This window comes from Rutilus rutilus, assembly GCF_951802725.1.
Source record: "Rutilus rutilus genome assembly, chromosome: 7".
In the NCBI taxonomy this organism is placed as follows: Eukaryota; Metazoa; Chordata; class Actinopteri; order Cypriniformes; family Leuciscidae; genus Rutilus; species Rutilus rutilus.
In genome coordinates, this window is record NC_140221.1 from 22,514,650 (window position 1) to 22,533,570 (window position 18,921).

General features: G+C 39.6%; 1 protein-coding gene across 1 annotated transcript in view; it reads left to right on the forward strand.

Annotated features, from left to right (window-relative positions):
- Positions 1 to 18,921, forward strand: part of epg5 (ectopic P-granules autophagy protein 5 homolog (C. elegans)) — a 95,773-nt gene that overhangs the window by 69,519 nt on the left and 7,333 nt on the right. Inside the window, exons 11-34 of the mRNA XM_084413374.1 lie at positions 5,270 to 5,431; positions 5,513 to 5,670; positions 5,897 to 6,051; positions 6,163 to 6,303; positions 6,689 to 6,850; positions 6,973 to 7,095; positions 7,440 to 7,705; positions 7,846 to 7,986; positions 8,135 to 8,276; positions 9,780 to 9,977; positions 10,092 to 10,202; positions 10,677 to 10,799; positions 12,181 to 12,347; positions 12,963 to 13,193; positions 13,417 to 13,540; positions 13,842 to 13,989; positions 14,308 to 14,479; positions 14,664 to 14,826; positions 16,197 to 16,339; positions 16,418 to 16,574; positions 16,781 to 16,975; positions 17,330 to 17,543; positions 18,226 to 18,347; positions 18,477 to 18,684. Of these exons, the coding sequence (XP_084269500.1) occupies positions 5,270 to 5,431; positions 5,513 to 5,670; positions 5,897 to 6,051; positions 6,163 to 6,303; positions 6,689 to 6,850; positions 6,973 to 7,095; positions 7,440 to 7,705; positions 7,846 to 7,986; positions 8,135 to 8,276; positions 9,780 to 9,977; positions 10,092 to 10,202; positions 10,677 to 10,799; positions 12,181 to 12,347; positions 12,963 to 13,193; positions 13,417 to 13,540; positions 13,842 to 13,989; positions 14,308 to 14,479; positions 14,664 to 14,826; positions 16,197 to 16,339; positions 16,418 to 16,574; positions 16,781 to 16,975; positions 17,330 to 17,543; positions 18,226 to 18,347; positions 18,477 to 18,684 (3,926 nt within the window). The remainder of the gene's footprint in view (positions 1 to 5,269; positions 5,432 to 5,512; positions 5,671 to 5,896; positions 6,052 to 6,162; positions 6,304 to 6,688; positions 6,851 to 6,972; positions 7,096 to 7,439; positions 7,706 to 7,845; positions 7,987 to 8,134; positions 8,277 to 9,779; positions 9,978 to 10,091; positions 10,203 to 10,676; positions 10,800 to 12,180; positions 12,348 to 12,962; positions 13,194 to 13,416; positions 13,541 to 13,841; positions 13,990 to 14,307; positions 14,480 to 14,663; positions 14,827 to 16,196; positions 16,340 to 16,417; positions 16,575 to 16,780; positions 16,976 to 17,329; positions 17,544 to 18,225; positions 18,348 to 18,476; positions 18,685 to 18,921) is intronic.

The window sequence follows — 18,921 nt, forward strand, 5'->3', positions numbered from 1 at the left end:
AGCGCTTGCAAAAACAGTCGTAAGGCTGTATCTCCGCAACGGTTTATCGTATTCAGACCAAACTTGGTACATGTACTCACAAGCATGACCTGAGGCTACATGCTGCGTTTCGGCACAGCGCCACCTACAGGTCCGGAGATATGAAAAATGGCAATTTTTGCTTATAACTTCTGAACAGTTTGTCCAAAAATCATAAAATTGGTCTTGATAGATTCAGGGCGTCATGCCGAGTCGACTGATATCCAATTTTGCCATATCGGCCAATTTGACTGTCGGCCATTTTGAATTTTGTGCTAAAATGCTGTATTTTAACAACGCATGAACGGATTGTTACGAAACTTGGTATGGGTCATCAGCACGATGTCCTGAAGGAGTGTGAGAAGTTTCGAAACAGCGCCACCTAGTGGTGAATTTTTTTTTTCAAATGCTTATAACTTTGGGTGTGATCGACTTATTTTCACGAAACTCATCTCATTGGACTCCTGAATCGTTGCCGAGTCCAACGATACCAAACATGTTAGGTTTCGCCTAACGGTTTGTGTAGCATTGTGATTTAGCGCTTAAAAAACATTAGGCTATATCTTCGAAACCGTTTGTCCGATTGAGACGAAACCACCGTCAGAAGTTTGGAAACATAGGTCGATAGCTATACGCCAATGCCCAAATGCGAAAATATTGATGTTTAGGGGTAGTAATATTCAATCAAAGTCATGTGTCAGTCATTTTTTACGTGTTTTTTCATATAAATGTCTATAACTCCGAAGCAAATTGAGATTTTTGCACCAAAATCAACACATATATGTATGGGCTCACTCTGATGACACATAAAAAAAATGGTGGGACTGAGCCTCTTGGTGGCGCTATAATAGAACAAAACATGAAATTCCCATTGATTTAAATAGAGTTTTGTGAAATAAAATGCTATACTAAACAAATGCATTGGTGTAATATTACGAAACTCAGAATGTGCCTTCAGCACCATCCCCTGAAGGTACTCAAAATATTTCGAAACAGCGCCACCTAGTGGTCAAAAGTTATAACAAAATTTCCAAAAAGGCTAATAACTTTTGAATAAATCTGTCTATTGAAATGCCACTGGTCTTAATAGATTCCTTGGGTCAAGCCGAGAACATAGATACCAAGTTTTCCTTATTTGGCCGAACTTCCTGTCCGCCATCTTGATGTTCAGTCAAAACCTACTTTTTCGAACTCCTCCTAGACCGTTTGTCCGATTTTCACCAAAATCGAATCGTATCATCTCCAGACCGTGCCGACTAAAAGTTATTGATTTCGTGTCGATTGACGAAACCGTTGTCGTATACCGCAGCAGCAAAGTTGAGGCATGATGCCAAAGGCACTATTCAGGCTTTATCTCTGCAATGCCTTGACATATTGACACCAAACTTTGTATGTGTCATTGTCACTTCACTCTGACCGCATCACATCAGGTTTGTAACTGCGCCACCTATTGGTCGAAAGTGATAATCCATTAAATCATATTTTTATTTACTGTTTCTATGATTTTTCAGGCATTTGGCCTAAAATACTCTTTAATGTCTTTAATTGCTCATTGTTGCAGTTGGTCTGACACTTTCAGCCATGTTGGCATGTCTTGTCATCTGATTGTGCTTGGCCCCGGTAATGGCTGCTTGCAGCTATATTTATTATTATTATTCTTCCGCCATGGGAGTCTATGGCAGCCCATAGAACCGATTGCGGGAAAGTTGTTTTGGTTTGACATTCTGATAGAGGACCGTCTCAACATTAAATACACCAATTTTGGTGTTTCTAAGTCATTCCCTCTAGCGCCACCACCTGTCCAAAGTTTCACTTTTATTTTGCTAATAACTTTTGAACCGTAAGGCCAATCAGCGAAATTCTTTTTTCCTCTGATTCCTGAGCTCATGGCGATTCGATTGCACCCTATGACGTCATTTGACGTCATAAAAATATGGCCGCCATCTTGAATTTTCAAAAAAAGCTACTTTTTCGAACTCGTCCTAGACGGTTTGTCCGATTTGCACGAAAATTGAACCAGATCATCTTCAGGTAGTGCTGACAAAAAGTTATGGAATTCAAATGGATTCGTCAAACCGTTTTCAATAAACGCACAAATACATTTTACGTAGCGCTAGCAAAAACAGTCGTAAGGCCGTATCTCCGCAACGGTTTATCGTATTCAGACCAAACTTGGTACTTGTACTCACAAGCATGACCTGAGGCTACATGCTGTGTTTCGGCGCAGCGCCACCTACTGGTCCGGAGTTATGAAAAATGGCTATTTTTGCTTATAACTTCTGAACAGTTTGTCCAAAAATCATACAATTGGTCTCGTTAGATTCAGGGCAACATGCCGAGTCGACTGATATCCAATTTGACCATATCGGTCATTTTGGCTGTCGGCCATTTTGAATTTTGTGCTAAAATTCTGTATTTTATGAACGCATGAACAGATTGTTACGAAACGTGGTATGGGTCATCAGCACAATGCCCTGAATGAGCCTGAGAAGTTTCGAAACAGCGCCACCTAGTGGTGAATTTTTTTTTTCAAACGCTTATAACTTTGGGTGTGGTCGACTTATTTTCACGAGACTCATCTAATTAGTATCCTGAAACCTTGCCGAGTCCTACGATACCAAACATGCTAGGTTTCGCCTTACGGTTTGTGTAGCGTTGTGATTTAGCGCTTAAAAAACATTTGGCTATATCTTCGAAACCGATTGTCCGATCGAGACGAAACCTCCGTCAGAAGTTTGGAAACATAGGTCGATAGCTATACGCCAATGCCCAAATGCGAAAATATTGATGTTTAGGGGTAGTAAAATTCAAACAAAGTCTTGTGTCAGTCATTTTTTACGTGTTTTTTCATATAAATGTCTATAACTCTAAAGCAAATTGAGATATTTTCACCAAAACTGACACACATATGTATGGGCTCACTCTGAGGACACGTAAAAAAAATTGTGGGACTGAGCCTCTTGGTGGCGCTATAATAGAACAAAACATGAAATTCCCATTGACTTCAATACAGTTTTGTGATATAAAATGCTATTTTCATTCAAAATCTACTTTTTCGAACTCCTCCCACACCGTTTGTCCGATTTTCACCAAAATCGAATTGTATCATCTCCAGACTGTGCCGACTAAAAGTTATGGATTTCGTGTCAATTGACGAAACCGTTTTCGTATAGCGCAGCAGCAAATTTGAGGCATGATGCTAAAAGCATTATTCAGGCTTTATGTCTGCAATGCCTTGACATATTGACACCAAACTTTGCATGTGTCATTGTCACTTCACTCTGACCACATCACATCAGTTTTGAAACTGCACCACCTATTGGTTGAAAGTGATAATCCATTACAAATTATTTTTAATTATTGTTTCTATGATTTTTCAGCCATTTTGCCTAAAATCCTCTTTAAATGTCTTTAATTGCTCATTGTTGCAGTTGGTCTGACACTTTCAAACATGTCGAAATGTCTTGTCGTCTTATTCTGCTTGGCCCCGGTAATTGCTGCTTGCAGCTATATTTAATAATTGTTATTAGAAATTATTTAGCAGGTTTTCAGTCAGGTGTTCAGGTATTTTTCATTTTTATATACAGTGAGGAAAATAAGTATTTGAACACCCTGCTATTTTGCAAGTTCTCCCACTTGGAAATCATGGAGGGGTCTGAAATTGTCATCGTAGGTGCATGTCCACTGTGAGAGACATAATCTAAAAAAAAAAATCCAGAAATCACAATATATGATTTTTTAACTATTTATTTGTATGATACAGCTGCAAATAAGTATTTGAACACCTGTCTATCAGCTAGAATTCTGACCCTCAAAGACCTGTTAGTCTGCCTTTAAAATGTCCACCTCCACTCCATTTATTATCCTAAATTAGATGCACCTGTTTGAGGTCGTTAGCTGCATAAAGACACCTGTCCACCCCATTCAATCAGTAAGAATCCAACTACTAACATGGCCAAGACCAAAGAGCTGTCCAAAGACACTAGAGACAAAATTGTACACCTCCACAAGGCTGGAAAGGGCTACGGGGAAATTGCCAAGCAGCTTGGTGAAAAAAGGTCCACTGTTGGAGCAATCATTAGAAAATGGAAGAAGCTAAACATGACTGTCAATCTCCCTCGGACTGGGGCTCCATGCAAGATCTCACCTCGTGGGGTCTCAATGATCCTAAGAAAGGTGAGAAATCAGCCCAGAACTATACGGGAGGAGCTGGTCAATGACCTGAAAAGAGCTGGGACCACCGTTTCCAAGGTTACTGTTGGTAATACACTAAGACGTCATGGTTTGAAATCATGCATGGCACGGAAGGTTCCCCTGCTTAAACCAGCACATGTCAAGGCCGTCTTAAGTTTGCCAATGACCATTTGGATGATCCAGAGGAGTCATGGGAGAAAGTCATGTGGTCAGATGAGACCAAAATAGAACTTTTTGGTCATAATTCCACTAAACGTGTTTGGAGGAAGAAGAATGATGAGTACCATCCCAAGAACACCATCCCTACTGTGAAGCATGGGGGTGGTAGCATCATGCTTTGAGGGTGTTTTTCTGCACATGGGACAGGGCGACTGCACTGTATTAAGGAGAGGATGACCGGGGCCATGTATTGCGAGATTTTGGGGAACAACCTCCTTCCCTCAGTTAGAGCATTGAAGATGGGTCGAGGCTGGGTCTTCCAACATGACAATGACCCGAAGCACACAGCCAGGATAACCAAGGAGTGGCTCTGTAAGAAGCATATCAAGGTTCTGGCGTGGCCTAGCCAGTCTCCAGACCTAAACCCAATAGAGAATCTTTGGAGGGAGCTCAAACTCCGTGTTTCTCAGCGACAGCCCAGAAACCTGACTGATCTAGAGAAGATCTGTGTGGAGGAGTGGGCCAAAATCCCTCCTGCAGTGTGTGCAAACCTGGTGAAAAACTACAGGAAACGTTTGACCTCTGTAATTGCAAACAAAGGCTACTGTACCAAATATTAACATTGATTTTCTCAGGTGTTCAAATACTTATTTGCAGCTGTATCATACAAATAAATAGTTAAAAAATCATACATTGTGATTTCTGGATTTTTTTTTTAGATTATGTCTCTCACAGTGGACATGAACCTACGATGACAATTTCAGACCCCTCCATGATTTCTAAGTGGGAGAACTTGCAAAATAGCAGGGTGTTCAAATACTTATTTTCCTCACTGTAGATGACATACCGTCTTTTAATAAGTACTGACTTTATGTCCATGTTCATTTCCTCATTCTAGGATGACACTCTGTTATGTTAGTGACCACTGGGCGCAGTACATCAGCCTGACAGGTGTGAGTAGAACCACAATGCAGGAGCAGTCGTTTTCAATGGAGAAGCTGCAGGTGGAGTTTGACCATCTCTTCCTGAGAGCAGTGCTTCATGTGCTCAAGGCCAAGAGGTATAGAATAATGCTATTATTCTATGTAGTCTATTTAATGTCTAATAATGTCTATTTAACTAACTCTTTATTGGTTTACAGGCTGGGCATATGGCTGTTCATGTCTGAGATGCCATATGGCACGTTATCCAGCTGCATGCTGTGGAAGATCTTCTACATTATGCAGTGTGCAGAGATGGATGGTCTGGAGAAGCTCAGCTATAACCTGAGTGCTGAGGACTGTATCCGGGGACTCAGAGGTGAGATGGCAAGCACATCTGATGCTAGAAAAACACGAAAATAGTTTACTAGTTTAAAGCTGCTCACTTTAAGTAAAATTATTGTTTTTGTCTTATTTAAAATCATTTTAAGCCATATGTGGCCCCCCCCTGATGTGGCTGATTCCCCCCTAGTGGGTCACTGTCCCCTGGTTGAGGACCACTGGTTTAGTGCAAAAACTCTTATTGTGTGTTCATGTATGTCCAGAACCAAGCCATCAGGAAAAGTTTCAGCTCTGGCTGTCAGAGATAAACAGCTCGGATGGAATCTGCCTGTTGACAACGTTTGCACACATGGCCCAGCCCAGACGCACCGACGTAGACCCTGAGTTTGTCAGGAACATAGTGCTAGACATATACGAGGTGATTTGACTTTTTTCCCCCAACATTTTACCGAAGCACAAAACAACATCTGATCATGACATCATCCGGGTGTTATAAATGCAATAAATGTGTGATTACTCTTTGCTCGAGGTGTCCTATGTTTGTATCGCCACCCGTGAGATCTTCTCTAAAGTTGGGCGGGAGTTGTTAGCGGCTGTAGCAACTGCTCACCCTCACATAATCTCTGTGTTGTTGGAGAGACTGAGAGAGACCATAGAGAAAGTGGGCATGGTGAGTGATTCTTCAAAAATACAAGAACTTCATTTCTGGATGATCAGAGACCGATAAGGATTGACAATTGAGCATGTGATGGATGTAATTATGCTGTAAATTTTATAATTTCATTTTTATATTGTTATTATTTTACTGTTTGTTTGCTGTAAGGTGTCCTTGGGTGTTCAGAAAGGCGCCTTTAAATAAAATGTATTATTATTATTATTATTATTATTTATGTAACATTACTAAATATGCATTCAGAACAGCTACTGTAGAAATAACAGAACAAAATACAGGATCTAAAGATACATTTTTGTATTGTCTATTCAATGACTTACTCATCTGCCACAAAAATGTCTTTTATATCAGCAAATAATGATAATTATGATTACCTGTCCAGGTGTCACTCTACCTGTTCAAGGAGTTGCCCCTGCACTTGTGGATACCAGCTCAAGCTGAGGTGGGGTTGATCCGAGATTGGCTGTTGAACTTCAGTCTCTCTGCTGTGGAGAACAGATTAGCCTGCATCATACTAGAGGGCCTCAACTGGGGATTTCAGCCCGTGAGTCTCAGCTATGATTATTGAAACATAAGTACTGATTTATCATCATAAAATGTGTCCAGTTTCTATGCTAGTTTGTGTTTTTTATAAAGTGTTAATACAACTTTCTGTCTTGTCCACAGAATGGTTGCCTCATTTTACCAGCGTCTTTGCACAGTGAAGTCGCCCTGTTGGGGATTGAGGCATATCAAAAATATCTCACAGACAAGCCATATGGTGGCATATTATCAGAAGGCATCAAACAGGTATGAATTATGAAATAAGGTAGCTACATATCATGCCTATTAATCAACACTGATTGTCATTCATTGACTACTGCAGATTAATTAGCTTCCTCCACAGTTTTAAAAATAAATTTGTTGTATATTTTATGGCTTTGTTTTTGGGGACTAATGCGGACCATATCAATCTATGTAAAATATCTAGTTTGCACTGGTTCACCTCTATTCATCAGCAGAAATAATAGCCAAAGGTTGAATCAGCCACTTATAGTTGATAGTTAACCCTCAATAACCCTTTATTTCCCTCAAAGAATGATAATTTTCTTCCTAGTGCCAGCTCACATTTGCGGCGTGATAACTTTCTGCAGGTGTCTTACCTGGCTAATGTGGTGCGGCTTGGCCAGACACTAGAATCCTCCTTCAACCAGTGGGCCTGGGACCTGGTTCTGAGGCTAAAGCTCCATGCCAATGAAAGAAATCCTCTGGATGCCTGGTGTCCGCTTCCCTCCTCCAGCGCCCCCAGTGTGCCTGAGATCACAGACTCTCCCATCATGCACCCTGTTTTCAAGGCAGTCAAAGCGGGCATCCCTATTGGCTGTTTTCTGGCTATTGACATGACAACCATTGGGCACAGGTTTGGAAGGAATATTACAACTCGTTTCAAACAGAAATGTAGAGACCATCGACTGACTGATTCATCATCAGTAACGTTCCAGGCTGGATGAAAATCCAAGTCTAGTAACATGAATTAATTTTAAATGTTTTTCATGACAGTTTGGAGAAGCTTTGCAGTGATGGAATATCTCTGCTGAAGACTCTGGTTCAGTCCCGTCATCTCAAAGCTGTAGTGCATATACTGGAAAACATCCTTCCTCTGGTCTACCACTGCCAGTTCTATCTGCTCAAGAATGAACAGTTAAGAACATTTATGCTTAAATATTTTTCACTTGCTGTCAGACTTTACTGCAGCTTTGGCAATCTGTTTATTTACTTTACCGCATAATGAATTAATAATGCTGTAGTTATGTAAGAAAACCAATGCTTTCCTTCTAATATCAATCAGGTTTCTGAGCTGTATCCAGCTCTTCTTGCAGCTGGATAGTGGGACTCAGGGTGTGACCCAGCAGGTCACACAGAAGGTGGCCCAGCATCTGATTGGCACCTCTACATGTGAGAACATAAAACTCCTCAACAGTGTGATCCAGGTAGGATTTTGTGTTGATTATCCATGTATACTGGACACTTGTTGCTCTTTTTCCTTTATTACCCAATCCAACTCCCCTAATGAAAAATATACAGTGCCGTTCAAATGTTTGATGTCGGTAAGATTCTTTAATGTTTTTGAAAGAAGTCGCTTAGAAATATTGTGAAATATTATTAGAATTTAAAGTAACTGTTTTCAATTTTAAAGGGGTCATCGGATGCCCATTTTCCACAAGTTGGTATGATTCTTTAGGGTCTTCATGTAAAGTTTGTAACATACTTTGGTTAAAATTCCTCAATGGTTGTGTAAAACAACACCCTTTTTACCTCCTCAGAAACAGCTCTGTTCACAGCGACCTGTTTCGGTGCATGTCTCTTTAAATGATAATGAGCAACTGCTCACCCCACCTCTCTCATGGGGCGTGTCGACACAAGACATTAAAGCAGGGCTATGCAGTTTCGGGAATTTCTTCGCCGTATTCTCGCTTTTTGCTCACAGGTTTCTCTATAGAGCTCCCCCCACAGCCTTGGAATAGATATTTGACAACACTGTCGAAAAACTCGTTGGCGACTCTCAGATACCAGAGGCTAGTAGATCAACGACATCAAAGCAGATGGGACATTCTTTAAAACGTCTTCTTCATTCGGGTTCGAAACAGCGTGAGGGAGTGCAATAATGACAGCATTTTAGCAGATTATTTTGCCGTAAAGCAATCCGTTACATCGCGAGACCTGATATCATGCGATACTTCCTGACGCTGCGGCCGGCGGCCTGCCGGCTCAAAGTTGCAAGGGTGGTTTTTGCGCTCACAGGCGATAGGGGGGTGAGAGACGACTACCATTCAACCCGGAAAAAGTAATAGAACTATTCCAATGACTCCGAAGCTGTTCGGTTAAGGTAAAAAAGTTACTTAGTTCACCTTTAAAGTGCTGCTTTGGCAACCTGCCTTAATGGACAGAATACAAATGGCTAAGGGCGGAAATATGCTAATACAGGACAATCCGTCAGCCATCGTGGGCGGAGCATGAGCAATATGACATCATATTGCTCAGAAAATCTAAACGCTTGATTATTGAGAGTGTTTAGGCTTTTTGAGGATAAAAAAACCCAAAAAGGAGTGAATGGGTTTTTTTCATTGTATGGTGGTTGTCCACACACTGCAAAAACACATTTAGTGCAAACACCATATAAAAGTGAATTTTGCATCCGATGACCCCTTTCATATATTTTAAAATGTAATTTATTCCTGCGATGGCAGCTGCATTTTTTTTTTCAGCAGCCATTGCTCCAGTCTTCAGTGTCACATGATCCTTCAGAAATCATTCTAATATGCTGATTTGATTCTTTGATGAATAGAAATTTCAAAAGAACAGCATTTAAAAAAAAAATAATAATACCGACACCAAACTTTAGAACAGTAGTGTATACATAAAAATAATTAACAGTTTAAAAACAAAACCTTAAAAATCTTTATGGATCATGAGAAGATCTTATTGTCCTGCAGGCTCATATTCTGGAGAGCTCCAAGCCCGGGCGTGTTGGTGCAGTAGCTGTTCTTGAGTTCTGGGTTCAGGTTTTGACCGAACAGAACCTCTGGCATCGAGACAGAGCTGTTCTCTACCTTCTGGACCACCTGTGCCGTGCTGCATTTCTTCACCAACAAGAGGAATGTCTCCAGAAACTTCTCTACCAACAACACAAGGTTTTTCATTCTTGGCTGATGTTTAAACAGCCTTCTTCTAACAGATGGGTGAATTAAAGCAAATGATTGACAAATGGTTTTTTATGGTGTTTTGTTTTTGGATTTCCCTTTTAGAGTGCATTAGGTTATCATGGAGACAAAGGTTTGCTCTCATCTCTAATGGGCTGGATAGTGGCAGGAAATGTTACTCCATCCTTCATTGAGGGCAATTCTCTCACAGGAGAGGTATGTGCAGGCTATTACTTATACGGCACATCTTGATCTAATTACTCTTTGGGTGCTTTCACAATAGCGCTTTTGGTGTGCACCCGGGTTCGATTGACGTCGATTTTCCGAACTCTGGTGCGCACCTGCGAACCATACCTGAGTCTGCTTAAAAAGGGAAGTCTGGGGTACGGTTCATGTGAACTCTGGTACTGGGTCGCTCCTGATATGAATGCAATCATACTAAATCGCTGAATCTAAATCGCTATGCATTTTGCCACCCTCTGCGTTATTGTTAGTAAGCAACAGGTGTGAACAGCTGCTGCTTTGATGACTCAAACGCACCTCTGTTCAGACCCAAATTATATAATGTGAATACAGTCCGGCGAGGGGAGGGGGGAGCAATCGAACTCTGGTTTGGACCAGGAAATTTAACCAAGTTTGAATGCACCCTTATTCATCATGTCCCTCTCTGTGTTTTTATTTTGTCTCAAGGTGTGGTTTGCTTGGTTGGTGCTAAACATGGAGACAATGTTCGAGGAAGATTCTCAGCTGCGACGTTTTGTGGAGCATGAGCTCCTCTCAAACTCTGCTTGCACACCAGATCAGGCTCTGAAGGTACACTTTCGTTCTGCTCCAACCTTCTCCTCTTCAGTACAATTTACATGTGCAGTCACATCAAAGAGTGTTTTTGAGCACACCTGAAATGATCAGGGAATGTGAAAATTGTTTAAAGGGGTCCTATTATGCTTTTCCACATTTTCAACTTTAGTTAGTGTGTAATGTTGCTGTTTGAGCAAAAAAAATCTGCAAGGTTACAAAGCTCAAAGTCCACTCTAAAGGGAGATATTTAACACAATTCACTTTTCAAGAACTAACAATGAACGGCTCGTTTGGACTACGACACGATTTTTCCAGATCTTTTTATGAAGTCACAATGTTACTCGTGGGTTAACTTGTGCCCACGGAATACGCAAAAAAGGGGACGAGGCCTGGCTGAGCTGCGCTAGAGATGAAGAGTGACACTTTTTCAGAACATTATAACCCCAACGTTTATCTGTGCGCTGCACATTTTATGGAGAACAGCTTTCTGTTTCTGTTTCTTTTGTAAGCTCTCACTTTTGTAAGACGGTTCACCACTCTTTAGGAAAATTAACCGTAGATTTGTGATCGATTACTGTTTGTATTACCTTAGATCTCCGACAAATATCACGATTAAATGGTGCATAACATCGTATCTATAATGTATAAGAAAATGACAAAAAACACACCACTCTGAAACATGCTGTGAAATCTGTGCATGAAATCTGTTCTGCGTGGTCCTCTTGTTCGCTAACATTGTCAGGGTCTGAATCATGCTCGAAGTGGTTTGAAATTGACGCCATCCTCAGTATTTACACTAGAGTAGAGCTTGCAGTTATGGAGGGGTGAGACATAGCAAAAACGATTTGTAATCACTGCCAATCACAACACATTTCATATTTCGGAAGAAGGGGCTTCATCGAAATCGGCGTGTTCGAGCCAGACTGGGGAGAGAGGCGCTATAATAATGTAAAATATGTGAGAAATAATGCGTTTTTTTAACAATTAAGGATGAAAACATATTCTTAATACACCCCAAAAACAAAATCAAGACTTCATAAAACGGCATAATAGGAAACCTTTAAAATAATTAGAGTAAAACTTGCCAACTTGAAACATCATTCCTTTTGTTACGAAGCCCCTAAGGAGACATGGTGATGGAAAAAATTTGATGCGAGGAAACTCCCCAAACTCATATCCCTTGTTTCCCTACTTATTGATATTACATTGAGGATCTTATTGGTGACATTATTAAATAAGTAATTTCAAAGAGTAAAAAAAAGTATCCATTAATCATTAATGACTGGAAAGATAATAGATATTCATCGGTTAATTGGTTTGAGATCCCTGTAAACGTTTTTATACATTAATGCAATAAACATACATTTTATTAGCCCATTTGTTTTCGTTTTGTCAGAAAGCCCAGGTGCGCCTCAAGTTACAGGTCGTCCCGTCCCTGCAGAGGTTGATGATCTATCGCTGGGCTCAACAAGCTTTAGCTACCCCTGCAGATCATCCACTCCTGCCTTTAGTGTGGCAGAAATTCTTCCAACTTTACCTCCGTCAACCTGGACCAGAGTTTGGGTACGTTAAACATGGACACTTTCTATCCTTTTTAGATAACTGTTATTTAGTACCTATTGTTTTGCTAAGTTTTAAATTATCTGGCTCCTTAAAGTAAAGACTTCCAAACTTTACATATCACCATGCTATTTCAGTTCACTTAAGTCTAGTTGTTACATAATGCATGTTGGATTCAAAGTACATGCTGTATTCAACTGAAACTGTTCACACTGTTCCTCTTTCCTTCTGACTCATGAGATTAATGTTCTCATGAAGTATTTTCACTAACATAACTCTCTTTTGTCTATTATGTCACAGATGCATTTCACTTCCTGTGTTTGTCAATATAAGATTATTTTGTACCTGGAAAATGTCAATTTTATTACATGGCTCTCTGAAATACAATTCAAAGTCTTTTTCCTTTAACATAATGAAATTTATGCATTTATTACTTTTATAATACTGTGACCCACTTGGGGTTTTAATTTGCAGTAATGACCAGATGACTGTATACTTTTTACATTACTTAAGATAATGTATAATATTTGTGAGTTGTGAACTGCATATGTGGTACAGTTTGTATGATTATGGGTATTTCTGAACCCTTGTCTCTGTTGTTTTATTTGGCACCATCAGGCTGGAGGTGAAAGGTTGTATTGGGAGGCGTTATTTCCACAGTGCGGCCCATCTCTCCTTGCTGAAGAGCCTCAGACAGCGGCTGGTTGAGGTGTCTGACTTCCACCATGCTGCTAGCAAGGCTCTGAAAGTGCCCACTTTGAAAGGTGAATCCAGTGATGGTTTGCTCACCCCCGGGACGCCCATCACCCAGTACATGACCTCTCCTGAGCTGCACACTGAGCTCGTGCGGTAATGTCCAGTGTTTTATTCTCTCAACATCTATTATTCTGTTTATTGTTGAGTTGAATGTCCTATTGAGTGTGTGATTGAGTGATTCTGACATCAGAAAGAAACTTGATATTGTTTCCAAGCTGTGAGTCCTGCTATGGTTTTCATTTATGTCAAGTTACAATATAAAGATATATATATTACAATTTTTTTTTTTTTTAAATGTCAAACTCTTATTGTTCAGGCTCTTCACTGTGTTCGCTTTGTGGTTGGATGATGAAAACCTTCAGAAGCAGGAAATTTTCTTGCCCTCTTTGCCAAAGCAGTATGATACCCATCGCCTAGCCAAAATCATGCAGCGCCAGCAGGTGAGGATTTGTTCAAACCTCTGTTTTGGTCTTTAAGAGGATTGTGAACCATCAAACGGATTTAGTAGATTATTTTGAATACAATTTTCATTTAAACCAATCCCTTCCAATTTAAATATAAAATATCAAGCTGTATATTTAACAAATCTACATTGATAAGATTTTTGTAATGTTTTTGAAAGAAGTCTCTTATGCTTACCAAAAATGCATTTATTTGATCAAATATACGGCAAAAACTGAATGGACACAAAACATTATGAAAACTAAATTGAAGCCAGGTCTGTGTCAATTCATCTTTAAGGAGGTGTGGATGGAGCATGTGGACATTGAGCGAGTCCAGCATGAGCTGCAGGAAGTGCTCAGTCTGTGGTCAAAAGTCAAGAGTGAACCCGCACTTTCCCAGAACACCAACTCCTCCAGCTTTATTGACTTCATCAATCCTCTGGCTGGTACTGAGCCCACTTTCCACTAATAACCATATTCTGATATCTGGACTCTCTACTTTATAAGTCAAAATATGAGGGAATGCTACAGTTGTTTGCATCAGGCTTATTTAAATTAAAAAAAGCAAGAGTCAGGGGCTGCATTTATCTCACAACAAGCCCTTTTTCAACATATTCAAGTTATAGTTTTGTATAATAAAAAGATGTTAACATGTATTTTTTGCTGTTGGATATGTAGAGCTTAGGTCACAGTTTGCTGATTAATTGAACAGCATTTTGTACCTTTTTCAATAAATAATATATTCCTTAACTATTCTTTTGCAGCAAGGGAACGCATTCTCACTCACCTGAGAAAGCATGTTGCCCCCCAGGGGGCGCCTTTGCTCATGCCTATGAAAGCTCCAGTGCCTGACATTCCCACTGAGAGTCTGTCTGATGAGAAAATTTCAACTGCCTTAATTCAGGAAGACCTTGCTAAGCTCCAACATCAAGCCAAGTAAGACTCATTACATGAGCACTTAGTCGTTTTGAAGGATTTATTGGTCGATAATGTCAAAACTCACTTAAGATACACTAAAGATTAAGTCTCCAGTGATTAATACCTGGAGCCGCTCAAATTACTCAATGAAAAGCTGTATTGCTGAATTATGTTGTAAATCATGACTGTGTCCTCTTCTCAGGTTGGCAACGGTCCGAGAGACGCAGCAGGTCGCTCTAGACAATGAACTGTTGGAGGTGTTGCCTCAGCTCTACATAAACCGAGAAGACCAGCTCTCAATGCAGTTAGAGTGCCGTGGCAAAGGTGGACAGCCCTGCCAGGGACCCGCACATGTCACTGTTAAGGTGAACACATATATCTGTTATTTCTGTACTTCGTAAGGTATACTTTTTTACCTCGTTAAAAGTTTACATATAAAGAAATTAGTACATTTGAAACTATATTTAAAATAATGTACAATCACATGAGATGATAAATTGAGTCATATTAAGGAGCAGGGGTATTCATATGACAGGAGCAGTCATATTTTTTATGGCAGGGGTGCCTAATCCTGTTCTTGGAGATCTAACTTCATGCAGAGTTCAGGTCCAACACAAAACACAACTGAAGCCCATAGTATACTTCGGCTGTCCACGTCCGTGCACCGTTCGCATGACATAATTTTTGTCATCAGGACGTCCGCACACCCCATCTTCATGCAACCCAATTTTTGTGACTGCGCGGATGGTGCGCGTACAACAGCGCATGTGCGAGTTACTTGACCGCTCAAAAACAAAATCCACTTGCTCACGGCCACAGGAGCATACTTTGAAAGGCTTGCGCACTCAACTGTGTGCCATGTTGAAATCACATGACCCACTGAACACTTTATTGTGGTAACCCCCATATTATTGGACACTTTTGATTGTGTAATTAATTAATCATGACTGACTTCAATTCTACAGTGGCAATGGTAACTGAAAACTCCGCACCACGCCAATCCACACCACATCCGCATACATCCACACCAATAGGATGGAGCGGGTCTTTGATGACTTTTTTATTTATTTAAGTATATATATATATATATGAAGAGTTCAGATGCAAAAGCCTCTAAGTGCCATCTGAAATTTTCTTCTAGAATGATAATTTTTGTAAAGCTTGTATATTTAAGCTCAGTAATTTCACTTAAATGACAATTAATAGGTAATTTTCATTGCCATTTAAGTGAAATTATTGAACTTAAATATACGAGCTTGATAAAAATTATCATTCTAGAAGAAAATTTCAGATGGCACTTAGAGGCTTTTGCATCTGAACTCTTCATATATATATATATATATATATATATATATGTATGTATGTATATGTTGTTATTTTAAAAAAAATATCTAAAAAAACAAAAAGTAATAAAATTCACAAAAGCACATCACTTAAAAGCACATAATTAATAAAACTAAAATGAAAACTGAAAGTTTCAAAATAAATTTATAGTAATATATAAACAAATGTAATATCCACCTGTTGCAGCCATGCCCTTGCAGTTTGCACAAGCATGTTCCAGACCCACTGTAAACTGGGATGTTCAAATCCAGCCCGTGTCCAAATCCATTCCTCTTATATCTCCCTAAATAATCTTGTCTTCTCTCCGTATTAATATTAAAAACAATTTTGGCAACTGCCCAAAAATCCTACATTTTCATGAGCTTTCTCTCCCTTTCATTGTTTGTCGCAGTACTCAACAATGCACAAACTGGATCCAGTGCAGAATCAGATCCAGTGCCTGAAGAGTGATATTAAACAGCTACAGGCTGATGGAATCAAAGCTCCTCCTCAAAGTCTGGCTGAGGCGGCCGTGCACACCGAGAACTTCATCACGTCAGTAGCCACTCAACTCATTTTCTACACTTTCTAAATTTGTGTCACTAAATGTAAACATCATGTTTTCTTGTTTAGGGCTTTGGTTAATGTTTACAAACTAAATACATCCCCTGGCATACTGAAAGTGGGCATCGCTGCATTCTACCAGATAGTGTCCTTTGTTTGTGAGGACACACAGAGACATCCACCCACTCGCCAGTTCTTCACGTCCTGTATTGAGATCCTGGGTCAGGTATCGGTTTCAGGAGAACTTTGTTACATTATTTCAGCCTTAATTTCAAAACTTGAGGATGTTTTCTCAAATTATGTTTCATTTGAATGTACTTTTTCTCTCTCTTTTTTTCACGTGAATCACTTCTCAAAGTTTCTCAAAGTTTACAGCTCTGTCTTACCTATTTTATGTAATACAGACTATATAATGCTTGTCTTTGACTATAGGTTTTCATCCGGGACGTCCGATCAGAATGTAAACACATGCTGAAGACCATCCTGCTCAACAGACACCTATGTAACCTGCTCTCACCGTACTTCACCCCAAACGCCTCCCCTGCAGAGCTGGTCTCTCTGTACGAGGAAGTGGTCAACACCCTTCACATAGACAGCGGTGATGTCATATTCATGCTCCTCACAAAAGTAATTCGCCTTCATTGAATAATGCTTTCAGTGTTTGTCAGACAAGTTGCATTTGAAACTATTATGTGATACAAAGAATCTGTAAAAAAAAAACAAAAAAAAACAATTTTTTCTTACAGAGAATTATGTGAAGTAGTGCTGTCATATCCTTTAACAGGATTTCGTTAGCATATTCCCAAACTATTCCCGTTTTTGTGCAGAGATAGCGGGTGCATCAAAACAGTCTCATTTAATTATTAAGTATAAGATTCATGCTGGATCCTTCCTGTGGCCCTCTGAGACTTCGATTGCTCTATTTTTGCTCTTGAATGTGCAGCTCATGTTTGCATATAATAATCTGTTCTGTGCTTCTAGTTTGACTTGACTCAGTGGCTGTCGGCGACGCAGCCTCTGTTCTCTGAGCGTAGCCGGCTGATGGCAATCATCCATCAGGCTCTGTGCACCTGTGGGGTGGAACCTGAGGCAGAAGTCCTCATGCCCTTCAACATCTTCTGCAAGCACTGGACTGAACTGCTGCTTTACCAGTTTCCAGACCACTACAGTGACTTTCTTCGTCTGCTCATGCAGAGTATGACTTTCCCTTTCTTTGACCTAGACAAATTAGTTTTTTGGATTTGGTTGGGGTCTATGCTGTATTCTCTCATTTAATCACTTCAGACAAACAGTTATTTTATTTTAATATACTTGCAAACCTCAGATTTTCAGGTCACAATCATGAATTTTTGCGATTGTATTTGCATTAGACATTATGCTGCGTAGTAGTAAAAAAAAAATATTATTATTTGCTAAATCATATGTATATGTATGCAGACTAAAGGTGATGATATACTGGGCAACTTTTTGAGCAATGTTGCTACTAGGCAATGTTGCCGTCAACTTGCCCACGACCGATCTAAATTATCCAGATAGAAATTGATTGCCCATTTTCAATAGGAAAGTGCCCAAGCAACAATCGCTTGGCAAGATTGCCCAGCAGCATTGCTCAAAAAGTTGCCCTGTGTATCATCACCGTAAGTATATATCAGTCCAGACCTGCATTTGTAGATTTGATTATCTATGGATTTCTGTCATAGTGGTTTTTCTTGTGACTAAGTGTCCTACTTTCACCTTGTTTTAGTAGTTTACCATGATGTTTCTTTTCATAATTCATAAACATTCAATGTAAACGTCAAAGATTACATATGAAGAGTGTGCTATAATTGAAAATGTACTTTAAATTGGAAAAATTGACATGGTTCATTTTCCTGCAGGCTCTTCTGAGCAGCTTCTCAGTCCAGACTGTTGGAGAACGTCACTGAGAGTGCTGGGCTGTTCTCCTCATCCTAAAATGAAGACAGACAAACCCCGTTCCATCCTTCTTTCTCCTCAACAGGTAACACAAAACACTCTTATTGTAAATTATTTCTTTGGCATATACAAAACATATTTTAACTGGAACGCTATTTGTGTTAAATACTTCAAACTGAAGCAGAGCATTACAATAATATAATGTTTTTTTTAGGTGGATGAAACAATCGAATGGCTCTCAAAGTTCTTCCTGAAGCTCCGTCTGTCTAATGCAGACTTCAGGAGCTTTGGTCTTCTCTCAAAATGGGGGCCGTACATTGAGGAAGTCAAGGTGTTTTTTGAAGATCTGATTACCTACGTAATTTATCTGGAATTAAACAATTGCAGCAAAGAACCAGTAGGAAGTCCAAGACTGGTCAAAGGTACACATTTTTATTTATTTGTTATGCTTTGCAACTATATATTTACAACTATATAGATATAGAAATACACTATTGTTCAAAATGTTGGGCTCCGTAATATTTTTTACAAATTTAATTAATACTTTTATTCATCAAGGACATATTAAATTGATCAAAAGTAACAGCAAAGACGTTTATAATGTAATAAAAGATTTCTATTTCAAATAAATGAAGTTCTTTTGAACTTTCTATTCATCA